The 15,499-nt window shown below is 47.6% G+C and overlaps 1 protein-coding gene across 9 annotated transcripts in view; it reads left to right on the plus strand.

Moving 5' to 3' along the window:
• Positions 1–15,499, plus strand: part of tnikb (TRAF2 and NCK interacting kinase b) — a 43,614-nt gene that overhangs the window by 11,711 nt on the left and 16,404 nt on the right. For 2 of the 9 annotated variants that reach the window (XM_070986393.1, XM_070986394.1), the window contains exons 3-17: positions 889–945; positions 1,248–1,373; positions 1,840–1,950; positions 2,256–2,346; positions 2,493–2,623; positions 4,241–4,295; positions 4,915–4,993; positions 5,478–5,653; positions 5,759–5,825; positions 6,651–6,849; positions 7,567–7,683; positions 8,868–8,954; positions 10,100–10,297; positions 11,708–12,001; positions 14,374–14,538. In XM_070986393.1, the coding sequence (XP_070842494.1) occupies positions 889–945; positions 1,248–1,373; positions 1,840–1,950; positions 2,256–2,346; positions 2,493–2,623; positions 4,241–4,295; positions 4,915–4,993; positions 5,478–5,653; positions 5,759–5,825; positions 6,651–6,849; positions 7,567–7,683; positions 8,868–8,954; positions 10,100–10,297; positions 11,708–12,001; positions 14,374–14,538 (1,953 nt within the window). The remainder of the gene's footprint in view (positions 1–888; positions 946–1,247; positions 1,374–1,839; positions 1,951–2,255; positions 2,347–2,492; positions 2,624–4,240; positions 4,296–4,914; positions 4,994–5,477; positions 5,654–5,758; positions 5,826–6,650; positions 6,850–7,566; positions 7,684–8,867; positions 8,955–10,099; positions 10,298–11,707; positions 12,002–14,373; positions 14,539–15,499) is intronic. The other 7 variants (XM_070986396.1, XM_070986397.1, XM_070986399.1 and 4 more) reach the window with 5 other exon arrangements.

The following is a 15,499-nucleotide window of genomic DNA, read 5'->3' on the forward strand; positions in this document are numbered from 1 at the left end:
TGCTTTCCTCGTAATTATGAGACATATGGAAGTTAACTGTAACTGACTGACAGCTTTACAAACTGAAACCTGAGGTTTACTTCAATAAAACCAAACTTCCTTAAAGTCAGTGACTGTAAGGCAGAATATCCTACTATCCATCCAAAACTAAACTGTAATTTTGACTGTTTCCTCTGAGGAACATTTTAGGGAATAAAGGGAATCTTTCCAGCAGACGATGCAGTGATGAACCTCAGCGTCTCTGATGTTCTCCTCTGATCTGAGCTCACAGAAATAAGGAACGACTGTGGACTGAACAAGAAATCCACAGATGTAAATTTGGAGCTTTTCAGGTCAAGCGTGGCAAAATAATTTCCCGTCACGAGTAGAAATACTTTTTCCAGCGACTCCGGGAGTGAAAAAGGATTTTCTGAAAAGCGCAAAAGCCATTTTTGAAAAGAATCTATCAGCAACTCAGCAAGACGCAGCCTCACTGCTAACCTCACCAGGTAAACACATGCAGGTGACACATTTTCTGTCTCCGCAGAGCTCATGATAACAGATGATTAACTGTCGTCCTGCATGTCTCTCCTCGTTAGCTGCAGCAGGCAGCAGAAATACGGGTTTTATTTCACAACGCTGGAAAGATTCTGTGGAGGAAACTCAGCGCTTCTTCATTTAGTCGCTCTGGAAATTAACCGAAGCGTTTTCTAAACGCATCTGAAAAGTCACCTGTCAGCCTTCGAACGGGAGCTGTTCTGCAAGAGACAAAGCTCATTGTCACTGATATTAAATTATGACTGACAGCCACGCACACACATGCACGCACACACGCACACACATTAAGTGACGACCAAATAAATCCCAAACAGCCTCTTGCTCATTTTATCTGTTTTCTCTGTTTTCCAGGGTCGCCATGTCAAAACAGGCCAGCTTGCTGCTATTAAGGTCATGGACGTCACTGGGGTAAGTGCCACACATGCACACACACACACACACACACACACACACACACACACACACGCACACACAAACAGAGCCTTATTACGTACCCACACACACTTTGGGGCTGAGCGTCGAGCGCCTGACTCGAGGTCAGTTTGTCCTCACTGCACTTTTTCTTGTTCTGATTTCCTCCAGGATTCTCACATTTTACATGTCAGTTAACAGTTAGCATTGTGTTGTGTGTTTGTGTTTGTGTGTGTGTGTGTGTGTGTGTGTGTGTGTGTGTGTGTGTGTGTGTGTGTGTGTGTGTGTGTGTGTTTTAGGATGAGGAGGAGGAGATTAAAGCAGAGATCAACATGTTGAAGAAGTACAGCCACCACAGGAACATCGCAACCTATTACGGAGCCTTCATCAAGAAGAACCCTCCGGGAATGGACGACCAGCTGTGGGTGCGTTCACGTGTCTGGACCTTAAACGCACCGCTAGCATGTTCAAAGAAGGACTCGTGTCACCTGATGTCCCTCACAAGCTGCTGATGTCTCAATTTCTGTCGAAATTTCTCCTCTGGCTCGATATGTTTTGTAATCGCTGAATTTCTCCATGCAGCAGAGTTGATTTCCCTTAAAATGGGGCGCTAGCATGTTTGGAGCTAACCTGATGTTGATCCTTTAGGTTGGTTTTTGGCGACAGAGAGGTGACGGTTCAATAAACACCAGGGACAATAATGAACTGACAGTCTAGTAAAGAGACCTTACATGGAGTTTAGGAACTCAAACAGTGGATTTAGTGTTAAGTTCCTCTTTAAGTTAAGTAATTTCCTTTATTCTGAGAGTTCATGCACCTTTAAAAAAACTGTAATGAAAGTTGTGAAAACGTGCTGTCGTCTGTACAGTAACGCTGCTTCTGTGTGTGCAGCTGGTGATGGAGTTCTGTGGCGCCGGCTCGATCACGGATCTGATCAAAAACACCAAAGGGAACTCTCTGAAGGAGGAGTGGATCGCCTACGTCTGCAGAGAGATCCTCAGGGTGAGAGCTGGAGCGACATCACCACGAGCTGTGTGTCAGCGTGGAAACATCTTATCTTTAAAGATTTCACATGATTGCTGGAACCTAAGGGAACCCCAGGAAAGATCCCTGAGGAACACCTTTCCTGCATTCTGCATTACGCTGCATTATGTGATCAATACATTTGATCTCCTGTAGCTCATGATGAGGACGTGTGTTCTTTGAAGAACCTCAGAGGGAAGCTGAGGACTCATCATAGTGATTTCTGTCACAGCGAGGCCTGCGCAGGAACAGGAAGTAGTAAACGTCTGTTTGTCTGTCTGCAGGGTCTGACCCACCTCCACCAGCACAAGGTCATCCACCGAGACATCAAGGGCCAGAACGTGTTGCTGACGGAGAACGCAGAGGTTAAACTGGGTGAGAGGGCGCACACACACACACACACACACACACACACACACACACACACACACACACACACACACACACACACTGTCACCTTGCATACTGTCTGCTGGTGCTGAGCAAAGCGTGTGTGTGTGTGTGTGTGTGTGTGTTTGCAGTGGACTTCGGTGTGAGCGCTCAGCTGGATCGTACGGTGGGGCGGAGGAACACGTTCATCGGCACGCCGTACTGGATGGCCCCGGAGGTCATCGCCTGTGACGAGAACCCCGACGCCACGTACGACTTCAAGGTACGTCTGATGCTGTTTGGTAATCAAATTAAGACCCTGGATTAAATCTGAACTTCAAGTCTCACAACAAGGTGAAGAAAACTTCATTTTCCACCGTAGAAACAGCTAAAGTTCGACCATTTAGAAAACAGAAAGATGCTGAAAAACTGATTCCTGCCTTTATTTCAAGCTGACTCCATTACTGTGACGCATTATTTAGCAGCCTCCCTAAAAAAACACTGAGAGACTTCAGCTCATTCAAAACTCTGCAGCTCCACTATGAACCAGAACCAGGAGCAGAGAGCTCATTAGTCCAGTTTCAGCTGCTCTGCACTGACTTCCTGGAACATTCAGGACTGCTCTGAAGGTCCTCCTCCTCCTCCTCGTACACAAAGCCCTTCATGGACTGGGACCGAGCTACATGGCTAACTCCCTCCTTTATTATTGGTCTTCATCAACACTGTGATCATCTGCTGCTGCAGACGTGAGGGAAGCAGCTCACAGAATATTTTCAAAATAAAGCTAAAAACTGATCTCTTCACTTTAGCCGTCCACTAGCTCTGACGTCCTGCTGAGCTTCTTTTTGCTTCTCTTTGTGGACATTTTCAAAGTTAAAGCCTGTGGAAGCTGCATTTAATATTTATTTTGTTGTCCACCTTCTTCTTCCTAACATGCCCTGAAACACAAAAAAAATAAACGATTTTCAGTTTTTGAAACCAACACAAACGCTTGATTCTTCCTTTGTCTGGCTGCAGTCAAAACAACGAGCTAAAAGAGGCTAAAAACTGCACAGAGCTACGTCAGATATTGATTCTCCGTCATTTGATTTAATGTTCATATCACAAATATTGATGGATGTAAAGTGAATTCTTGCCTGCGGACACATCTGTTCTCCAGCTGGTGAAGCAACTGGAACAAAAACGTTTGTCATTTTGCTCACAATGCTAAGAAATCTATAAAATTACTCTTATTTCTGAGAGGAAAGTGCTGTCAGAGAACAGTGGAAACAATGAGAATCTGGGAAATAATCCAGTTTTTGCTGTTTTTCTCAGATTACCTTCGCAGAGCTCCCAAAGTTCAATTTGTCATCAGTCACAGAGACGAAAACGCTTGTAGCTGCGAACAGGAAACGCCGGCTGACCTTTAAAAACCTCTCGTATCTGTTGTTTTCTGACACGTTTAATCTCTGATCTTTGCCACACGGCTGCACAGAGCGAGTCCTCTCACAGTCCTCTCACAGAGGCAATCAGCCCGACTCGTGCAGTCGTTACCGTGTGAAGGATGAGCGGTAATGGGGACAGGACAGATCCCTGTGGCGAGCCTGCGGAGGACAGCGCTGCTCTGTGAAGACACCATTAACTGCGGCCCTCAGGGGCTTCACGTGTCAAGAAACCCTCAGTTCATCTCACTATGTTAACTTTAAATAGCAGTTTGTCGGCAGATGAATCGCGTTAAAATCAGATAATATTGATAGGTTAGCCGGAGATGTACAGCAGCAGGGGCAGATGGGTAATTTGTGCGTCTGTATTTTTGTCCCTTAACAAGTACAGCGACCAGCGGACCCAGACACGATGTGTAAAGTCTGTGGCGGGTTTTGAGGATGTGAAAGTTTTCAGTTTTCTCTCCGTGTCTCCGCAGAGTGATCTGTGGTCGCTCGGCATCACAGCGATCGAGATGGCAGAGGGAGCGCCACGTAAGTGTGAAACGCCACCAAGCTCGTACGAGCGGACTCAGAGAACAGTTTGTCTCCAGCGAACGTCTACAGACAAATCATTTCTTCCCTCATGTTCCCTCCTCTTCTCCTCTCGTCTCTTTTCCTGCCTGTTTGTTTCCTTTCTTCTTGTCTCTCCTCTTGCCCTTTCCTTTCCTTTCCTTTCCTTTCCTTTCCTTTCCTTTCCTTTCCTTTCCTTTCCTTTCCTCTCCTTTCCTTTCCTTTCCTTTCCTTTCCTTTCTTCTCTTTTCCTGTCCAATCGTATCCTTTCCTTTCCTTCCCTCCTTTCATTTGTTTTGCTCTTGTCTCTTCTCTTATGTCCTTTCTTATCCTTTCCCTGCCTTTCCTTTCATTTCCTTTTTCCTTTCTTTTCCTCATTATTTGTCACTCTATTGTCTCTTATTTGTCTTGTTTCTTGTCCTTTTGTTTCCTTTCCTTGTCTCTCTTCTTGCCTCATATCCTATCCCCTCCTGTCCTTTCCTTTCCTGTCTCATCTTGTCTCCTGTTCTTTTGCTCTCGTTCTTTTCCCTTCCTTTCCTCCTCCTCTCCTCTCCTCCTGTTCTCCTTCTCCATCTCCTCCTTTACTTTCTCTCCTCCTCAGCTCTGTGCGACATGCATCCAATGAGAGCGCTCTTCCTCATCCCCAGAAATCCCGCCCCCAGACTCAAGTCAAAGAAGTGGTGAGTCACTAAAGCACACACACACACACACACACACACACACACACACACACACACACACACACGCCGCTGTCTTTTAACATATTTAGCATTTATTCTGATGCTGTTCATACTATTAAACTGCTACTGCTACTATTATGACTACTACTGCATCTGTGGTTAACACTATTACCACTACTATTACTACTTCATCTGCTACTACTATTGCTACTACTTCTTTTGGTACTGCTTCTACTATGTCACTGCTTGTAGTACTAGTACAGCTACTGCCACAGTTACTGCAACAGCTTCTTCTACTGAACTTGATGTTGCTGCTACGACTGTTAGATCTGTAACTGCGAGTACTGTGTGTGTGTGTGTGTGTGTGTGTGTGTGTGTGTGTGTGTGTGTGTGTGTGTGTGTGTGTGTGTGTGTGCGTGTGTGTGCATGTGTGTGCATGTGTGTGTGTGTGTGTGCATGTGTGTGCGTGTGCGTGTGTGTCCAGGTCAAAGAAGTTCCAGTCCTTCATAGAAAGCTGTCTGGTGAAGAGCCACAGCCAGAGGCCGAGCACCGAGCAGCTCCTCAAACACCCGTTCATCAGGGACCTCCCCAACGAGCGGCAGGTCCGCATCCAGCTGAAGGACCACATCGACCGCACCAAGAAGAGGAGGGGGGAGAGGGGTGAGGCTGCGCCCCCGCTGACTCACCTCACAGCTGCAAACGGCTGCATGAACGCCAGCTGGTGCGACGGCTGTCGACGCTAACCTGAAGTCTGTGTGTTTCCAGATGAGACAGAATACGAGTACAGTGGGAGCGAAGAGGAGGACGAAGAGAGGGACATCGGAGAGCCCAGGTACGACCACTACTACTGATACTGTAGTACTGTCAGTGATACCGCTACGATTGATGCTACTGTTATTGCTACTGTTGTTGCAACTCATTGTACTACTGCTACTTCTACTCCTACAGTACTACTTCTGCTACTATCACCACTGCTCTTAGTGCTACTAGCAGCTAGCACTGCTAATACCACTGCTGGTACTACTGCTACTACTGCACATACTACTTCTGACACTGCTACAGCTACTACCACTGCTCTTAGTGCTACTGACTGTACCACTGATACTACTACTGCTCCTGCTAGCAGCTAGCACTGCTAATACCACTGCTGCTACTGCACCTCGCTTTTGTTCTTACAGCTACTAGCTACTGATACTACTACTGTGTTATTATTAGGCTGCTTTGGTATTACTGCTTCTACTAAGTACTGCTGTACTACTACTACTGTTTCTGCCACTACATTACTGCTGTGTGGTTGCGAGTACTACTACTGCTACTGCTAATACTGCTACCGTTGCTACTGTTAGTGCTGCTACTGGTACCCACTCCAATAACAGTACTACTATTACTAGTACTTTTACTGCTGTTACTTCTACTGCGACTAGTACTGTGACTAATACTACTGCTAGGTAATTGCTGCTACTCTTACTACCACCCTTACTGTCACTGGTACTACTGCTCCTATGACTGCTGTACTACCATTACTGCACTGCTACTTTTACTGCACATAATGTTGTTGCGACTACTATCTACTACTGTGTACTACTGTGTACTGCTGTGTACTTATCAGATGGTGGATTAAAGCTTTAAATAACTGTCATGACTGGTTTTCCTCCAGTTCCATCATCAACATTCCCGGGGAGTCCACTCTGAGGCGGGACTTCCTGCGCCTCCAGCTGGCCAATAAGGAGCGGTCGGAGCTGATCCGGCGTCAGCAGCTGGAGCAGCAGCAGAACGAGGAGCACAAGCGCCAACTGCTGGCCGAGAGGCAGAAACGCATCGAGGAGCAGAAGGAGCAGAGGCGGCGGCTGGAGGAGGTAGCTTTTAGTCTTTCATTTGTCCGTCTCTGCAGCTCTACGTCTGATCAGCTGATCAATGATTTTACTCACGACCAATGTTTGAAACTGATCGCTGGACACGAAAGCTAAATAATGTCTGTATCTTGAAGCAGTGTGTCTGCACTTCCTGTAGATGCTTCACAATAAAAGCCTTGTGGTGGTTCATGGCTCAATAACATGACAAGGAATCAGAGGACGACTTGTTTTCCATCTGTAGCATAAAAGCAACGTGAAAAACGCCGTTTGCATGTAGTCGCCTGCTCGTGTTGATACCTGTCGGCTTACGGTGACGACACAGCTGGAGTGAAGGTGGAGACAGCTGTGGTTTGACCATTTGAGAGGAGTAACGCGTGGCATGCAACAGCACGCTAAAGCAGCGAGTGTATGCAGACAGCTGAAGCTCGCATCGCTCGTATGCATACCTGGTTGAAAGACACCTGAAGACGAGCCTGTAACTCCTGATGGAGATGGAGCATTAACACCTGAGCGCCGCAGAGAGAACGAGTGTCTCCCTGATGTCGCCTGTGGCTGTTTTCACCTTTCAAAAACATCTCAGCCTTCATTATAAAACGACTCGCTTCCACCACACCTGTGATGTTAGCACTTACTCAAATGCCAGGGAAACACACCTGATGTGCACACACACACACGCACACACAGAACTGAAGCGTTGTGTAAAATCTCCTCCACCTACAGCAACAGCGTCGGGAGCGAGAGATGAGGAAGCAGCAGGAGCGAGAACAGAGGAGGAGGTACGAAGAGATGGAGCAACTCCGCCGGGAGGAGGAGAGGAGGCACGCGGAGAGGGAACAGGTGGGAAAACACCTGACCCATGACATCACAGGTGTCATCAGAGAGGTGTGGCTTCTCACTGACGCAGTGTTCGTGGTTTCCTCAAGTTCACACTACATTTCCCATAAGCCTCTGTCGATCTTCTGATTGGTTTACAGACAGGTGAAACCAGGTGGTCCACCTCTTTCATTTGTTCTTTACAGCTTCAGCTGCTCACAGGTTTTCATTCTGAATAGAAAAGCTGCGTTACAGACCGACGGTGTGGGTATTTACTAATGAAGGGAGTCTTGTTGAGTTGCATTATGGGAAATATAGGACCCAGTGTTTTTGCAGCTTGAACTGTACTAGAGACTAAAAGTCGGGATGTCTCGGTCTCCAAACGTTGTTCAGACGCAGTACTAAACTGTGGGAGTACTCGAGTACTTTCAAAAGAAGCAGCTACTCTGATCGGCTCCGCCAGGTCAGTTTGTAAAAGGTTGTTTTTATTCCGACGTCCCAAATTTTTTGCCAACACAGATTTTCTGCCAAACTTGGGCAGAGAATCGCTGCGCTTGTGCTCGCCTGCAGACCTCGACGTGGTGTTGATCGACAGCTTTTTGGTCCGTGTTACGAGCAGTAATTCATCCAAAAAACACACCAGCAGCTCATCTGGTCCAGGAAGACTCAGCGGCTTGTTAGTGATAGTGTGTTTGATTTTAACTTTCAAACTTCTGATGAGAAAAACACAGTTTCCTGAATCAGTTTGGAAACTTCAAAACGTGGCGGTGTGGTGCATCGTAGTTTTCAGTCAAAGTTTGCGTTGCATGTGGATTCAATATGCTCGTGAGTCTAAAGAGAGACATGACGGTAGCAGAGGAGACAGGAGGCTGTGTGACTAATCGCTCACTTCTGCAGTCTAATGCTTCAACTCTCAGCTCCTGCTCGGCTGATTTCATGCTGATCTTTAACATCTTTCCTCCGATGACGAGCACGTCTTCCTCTTCTGCTAATTACGGCCTCCTGCTGCGTCTCTCTTTTTATCTCTCCCCGTCTATTTCTGACTAAATCCCCACTTCTCTTCAATAAATCTACTTTTCTCCGTCCTCCTCTTTCATTTTCCTGCTCCGCTGATGTCACTGGTTGCCTGGGCTTCCATTTGCTTCTCGCCTGCCTCGGTGCTCTCTGATTGGCTGCGTCTCTCGCTGACCCGGGTGCTGATTGGTTAGGAGTATATCCGTAGACAGCTGGAGGAGGAGCAGAGGCAGCTGGAGATCCTGCAGCAGCAGCTCCTGCAGGAGCAGGCCTTACTGCTGGTAACACCACACACACACACACACACACACACACACACACACACACACACACACGTTCAGAAACATCCAATCAATGAACACACAGGGAGAGGCGTGTCAGTCGACCGGCGTGTCAGTCGACCGGCGACAGCCCCGATGATGCCGTCAGTGACATCAAACCTGACTGCAGTCTGGGGTCATCCACCTGACTTTTGCCAGCAGCCTGTTTCTGAAGACACACACACACACACACACACACACACAAACACACACAGAGCTCAGAGAAATGGCGAGTCGGTGTGAGAAACAGGCTTCAGTCTCGCCCTTCAGGCTGCTCAGTCGTGGCATTTGTCAGGTTCTGCTGCAGAGTGAGAAGGTGTGAAAGTTCTCAGATTAATAAATATGAACGAATAATTTCCCTCTCAGATAATCGATCAGGCTCTGGGCTGAACGCAGTCACCGTTTTATTTAATATTGGACCGCCTGTCGTTCTTGCCTGCGATCAGAATGATGAAGCCTCCTGTCAGGCCGCTGTCTGGGCAGCTTTTGTTTTATACGTTTCCCTCAGTAATTGATTTTTTCTGTCGTGCCTTTATCAATTAATTATGATTTGACGGCAGTTTCTGCACCGCTGAGTCAGAACAGTGGGTCATTCTGCATGAAAGAGCTGCCGACACTCAAAGCATCTCATCACTCTGGTGAAGTTTAAGGGTGTAATCAGGCTTTAAATCACATTTTAACTTAACACAGATGAGGTCACCAGTGAAGTTAGTTATTATTTGCTCAAAATTGTTCATATTTAAAGAATCCTGGCTCAACATTATGTCAGCTGTGGCTTCCCTTAATTACCTTTATGAGGGAGATAAAGAAATATTGAAGCTGAAATGTCAGATTTCCTTTTCAGGAATAAATGTGTGGCCTTTGTCTGAAAATTGGACTGCAATTACTTGAAAAATAATGGACAAGGTGCAGGAAAAGCGCTGCAAAACAGAACTTAAAGGGATGATTTGTGCTGACTAATGTTTATCAGGAGGCTTTTGAAACACGAGTCCGTCGATTAAATATTGTATAACGAGTAGATTCAAGATGGCTGAATCGGGATGAAATGCGCTGCCCTTCCCTTTTCTCCCCGCTCACCTGCTGCCTTTGTTCCGTGCGATGCGCAGGAGTACAAGAGGAAGCAGATCGAGGAGCAGCGGCAGGCCGAGCGGCTGCAGAGGCAGCTGCAGCAGGAGCGAGCGTACCTGGTGTCGCTGCAGCAGCAGCAGCAGGAGCCGCCGCGGCCGCCGCAGGACAAGAAGCAGCTGTACCACTACAAAGACCAGGCGCCCGGCAGCAACGACAAGCCCGCCTGGGCCAAAGAGGTAGGCTGCACGGACCTCAGGCCAGAAACAGTCCTGAAAACTTTACTTTGTCAGACGTGTGAGGAAAGTGCAGAAAGAGTACTTCAACATCTGTTCCGGAGTTCTGCAAGTTCTTCCTAAACTGATCCATATGAGCAGGTTTAAGCAGGTTGGAATAAACTCGTATATAATGCTCATATATATATAAAAATGATTCATCAGGTGGAGACTTTTATGCAGATTGTTAATTGTATTCAGCATAAAAATCAACTGATTTTTCTGTAAGGAATAGAAACAAGGACGGCAACCAGAAAAAACACATAATATATCGAGTACATAATGATCTTTGAATCACTTTTTACACTTGAATTACTTCAGAAACAAGTAGAAAATGACCAGCTGAGGCAAGACTGTGAAAAATGGGATTTAATTAGTTTTCAAACTTATTAGTTAATTTTTTTTAAATAGCGTATTGTTTAAAGACTGGTTAGGAACTTAGTGTGTGTAGAGCTCGGATTTGACTTTTCCAGACACACACACACACACACACACACACACACACACACACACACACACACACACACACACACACACACATACACACAGGTTCACAGGCAGCTCTGCTAGCATGCAAATGTGTGTGTGCACGTGTATGTGTGTGTGTGTGTGTGCATGTGCAGACACTCAGGTGAATCTCTGCAGACAGAAAACAGGTTTGCATGTGAGAACAAGTGTGTGCACACAGAGCAGCTTACAGTTAACGACACACTCGTACACACACACAAAGCCCAGGCGGTTGTAAAACGGCGGTTTTCATTCATAAGGACACAAACGCGCCCTGATTGGCTGCTGTGAGAGGCTGGTTCGGCCTCTCTGGAGGTTAACGCTGTGTTTGTGTGTTGAGTTTTCTGGCCTCCAGGTGTCACCTGTACCTTTACCTGCAGGAGAGTCTCACCCACGGGACAACAGGACCTTCGCTTTTTCTGTTTGATGTCGTGCTTTTGTCAGAGTTTCATTCCAAAAATGTTTCCTAACCCTAACCCTGAAGCACCTGAAGGCCTCTCCTCAGGTTCAGAGAAAAGGATCGCTCTCATGCCATGAAGTGAGAACAGTTTGTTCTTGGTTCTGCTCTTCATACGTGACGAAGCCTTTTGGAATGAAGCTCTTTTGAGCCTTATTTGCTTTTCAGTGTTGATATTGATCACAGATCCTCTGGCAGCGTGTCGTTGAACTGGCCTCTCTGCTATATTTACATTTTTGATATTTCAAACATTGCAGTTCAAACTGTTTTCAAACCATGTGAATTATGTTGTGTTGAAATGTGATTGGCTCAGTGAACCTCCAGTATGGCTGCCAGAGGGTGTGTGACATCACGTCTGTTTTGTGCATTCATTGGTCTGCCGTCCTGTAAACACTCACCTTGCTCTCCAGGTGATGCGTCGAGCTCAGAGCAACTCTCCTCGCATCCCACCCAAGAAATATCATTCCTTCAGGGAGACGCGAGACATCAACCTGGACAACCTCCTCTTACTTCCTGGTTACAAACCTCGCTCCCGCCCCCCTTCCTACCCCGCCCATGTCAGTCCCTCCAGGGATCACTTACACGTGCCTCGAATACGAGTCACCTGCGTCCCCGGCCCCGCCCCCAACTCCTCTCAGCCAATGATGCGCCGACGGAGCCCCGGCAGGAGCCCCGACTCCAGGGGCCGGAGCCCCAGCCGCCGGGTCAGTCGGGGGATGAACGGGCTCCTCCTCCTCCTCCTCCTCCTCTCCTGTTGGACTGACTTACTAACCCTGGCCGGGGGGGGCGGCTTCCTCTCAAACTACTCTGAACATTTTTATTTCTCTAACCAGGCGGACTCACACATTAACTCTGGGCTGGCGGCAGGAAAGACAGAAATGTGGCGTTTGTTTTATAATTTTACCACCTCTTCATCTCGCTGTTTTCTTCTGAATCATTTCCTCTTTTCATCTCCACTTCTGTGTAACAACACTGAGTCATATGACACCTATTCAGAGCTGAGGCTGTTGTGCTAAATGCTAACGTCCAGCGACAGTCTTAACAGGCTCACCGTCTTAGGCTTGTGCGTTAGCATGCTAACATTTGCTAACTAGCAAAAACAAACCAAAGTATTCTGGAGAAGAGAAGTTTGTTTGTTCATCGATCCATCAAACGTGGCCAGTGCAGCTGAAAACACACTGAGCTGACCAAAGGTTGGAGGTCGCCTCTCACGTCTTCTCTGCAGTGTTTTCCACGTTTGCTCGCTAGCAGTCGCGTTAATGTGTGACTGTTTGTGGGCGCGTTACTGCCACCTATTGATCGACGTAACAGTACGACACCCATCTTCTTCTTCTCTTTTAATCTTTCCTCTGCACTTTGACTTTTAACCCTCTCTGTTTTGTCTAACCGTCACTTTCGTGTTGCAGGTTACTGACGCGGTCAGTGTTGCAGGTCGATCTGCAGTGTTCTGGGGTCTTTCCTCTCCTTTTCCTGCAGTGGCTTTCAATCTGCTGTGACATAAAACCAGTGTTGGATTGGTCTTTTAGAGATGAGTCAGATTAAAAAGGGTGGAAAGGGAACGTTTGAATCCTGATGTGGTTGAAAACAGGTTCAAACAGGTTGAGAGCTGCTGTTTTCTGCCTTAAACTAACTCAAACTCACATCAGCTTCATCTCACAGGCTAAAGGTTTCTGTTCATTTGCTGACCAGGTTTCTTCACGTTCAGGCTGTCAGAGCTTTTCCTGCTTCTTCCTCTCGTCCTGTTCCTTTTATTTGTCCTCACCAGGACGTTGAATGTTACCTTTTAACCTTTCAGAGACTTTAAAATGCCCACATGTTGTGTTAGATGTCGGTGAAGTCGCACCTCTGTGTGTTCGCTCTAAATGCAGGTCAGTGCTCCACATTTGAACTCTGCTGGTTTTCTTTTCACCATAAATTAAGGCCATAAGCGCTCGCACACACACACACACACACACACACACACACACACACACACACACACACACACACACACACACACAAACCCCCTCCCCAGTGTACACACACACATTTAGGGCAGATCTCCAGGCCTGCCCTCTGGTGGCAGCTGGTGGTCTGATGTAGGGCGGCTGTAGCTATATCAGTCCGCCTCCCTCCGGACGCCACACATGGAAACACACGCACACTCAGAAGCGCACACTCTGTACAGATAGGTCTACCCTCAAATCAGCCTCCCAGGACTTCCCTCAAAGCTTCAGAGGAGGAAATATTTCCATCGCGCAGACACAATGTTCCACTCTAAAAACAGACGAGTGCAGGTGACGTTCGCAGCCGGCTGAAGCTCCGCGCTGCTAAAACTCAAATGTGCTGCTTAAACTTACAGCTGTGTGAAACTCTCACAGCACTTTAGATGACATTTCCTGTGAGTGCTTTTACTGCCCGATGCTATCAGGTAGCTGATTTGCTCGTGAGCTGCATGCAGCTACAGATGTCTGAATTTGGTTTTTTATGAGTTTAGTTTTTCCTGCAGTGTTTTAAGGTGGAGGTGGGAGCAGCAGGTCGTCACTGCCTGTCGAAATAAAGTCACTGAAAGGCTTTTGAAACAACAATTATGTAACTTAGATGTCTAGAAGATTGGTCTTTTGCCCACATGTCTCCCAGATGTCTCTTGACTGTAAATAACCAAAACTAAATTGATCTGGAAAGCTGATGAAATGTCTCAGAAACTTTGCTCCCGTGATGAATTTAGCTGAAGTTATCGATCGTCGGCTTTAAAAGTGGAGCCTCGAGTTGGTTTGACTGTTTTCAGCTAGTTGTCAGTGAAAGTCAGAGAGCAGCAAAGCAAAGTGTGTTTAATCGAGCACCACACAAAGGTTTCGTCCACGTAGATCCTGCAGAGTGAACTGTGAATACACTCTCATCAAAGGCAGAAATAAAGAATAACTTGTAGATCTGAAATCAAACATCAAACATGTGGGTGTCACAGAAGTCGTTAGAAAGCCTTCATGAAACGCAGCACTTTGAACTAAATGACATTAAAGCGTCCACACACAACTCACTGCATGTTGTGACTGTGGTCTGGTGTGTGTGTGTGTGTGTGTGTGTGTGTGTGTGTCAGGTGGAGGAGCATTATAAGATGAACAGACAGACTTCTCCTGCGTTGCAGCATAAAGTGTCCAACCGGATCTCGGACCCGTCGCTGCCGCCGCGCTCCGAGTCCTTCAGCAGCGGAGGCATCCAGCAGGCCCGGACCCCGCCGATGCACCGCTCCGTCGAGCCACAGGTGTGTGTCCTGCAGCTCTGTGTGGGTGCGTGAGCGTTAGCATGTGACGCAGACTCACATCCCTCAGGGTGCGATCGCAGTTTGGTTTCTTTGAGGAAAAGTGAGTTTTGAGGTCGCGACCTCCGAGCTTGAGGCGGCGCTTCTCTGCAGGAAGAGGATGGATTCCAGCCTCAGAGGGAGGCGCTGCTCCAGCTGCAGGAGCACCTGTAGGCTTTGTCCACAGGTGACAGGTGGAGCGTGAGATCGGCTAATGTTGCGGTGAAGAGGGAGCTGATCCAGAAGGCGAAGCTCCGCCGAGGTCGCCCTTCTTTCACAGAGCGTGCTGCTGATTTTAGGATCGCAGCTCTACTCTTTGCAGACGATGTGGCTCTCTTTGCCTCATCAGGACTGAATGTGAAGCAGCTGAGATGAAAGGCGGCGCCGCTAAGTCTGAGCTTATGGCGCTCCTTTAAAACACAGCAGAGTGCCCTCTTCAGTTTGGGAGCAACTCTCTGCCCCAGCGAAGGAGTTGAAGAGGCTGTAATGAGGCTGAGATGAAGGACTCTGCTGAGCAGCAGTGATACTGGTGTTACACCACGCTGCCAGCAGTCGAGCTGAACTCCATCCTCAGGGAGACACTCCTCCTCAGAGGTCGTCAGGTCGGATCTCGTTGTCCTGATTTCACCTGCTGCATGAACCGAGGAGGCGGCTGTTCAGGGTGGGGGGGGGTTTAGAGGGATCTGTGAGGGAGCTGTGGAGTCTCTCCTGTAGTTTCTTCAGGTGTTTGTATCACGGATGGATGTGAGCTTCTCTCCAGACTCCGCTGTGTTTGGCTCAAGCAGGAGGATCTGCTGCCTCCTCGTTCTCCACAAACTCATTGAAACTCAAACACGGTCGTTCTCCTGCTGAGGACGCACGCCGGACCTTCGTTACAGGAAGTGTCAGCGTTGCCTCACAGTTTCTGAACGTGGCTGTTGTGAAC

Source organism: Chaetodon trifascialis, chromosome 18 (genome assembly GCF_039877785.1).
Source record: "Chaetodon trifascialis isolate fChaTrf1 chromosome 18, fChaTrf1.hap1, whole genome shotgun sequence".
Taxonomy (NCBI): domain Eukaryota; kingdom Metazoa; phylum Chordata; class Actinopteri; order Chaetodontiformes; family Chaetodontidae; genus Chaetodon; species Chaetodon trifascialis.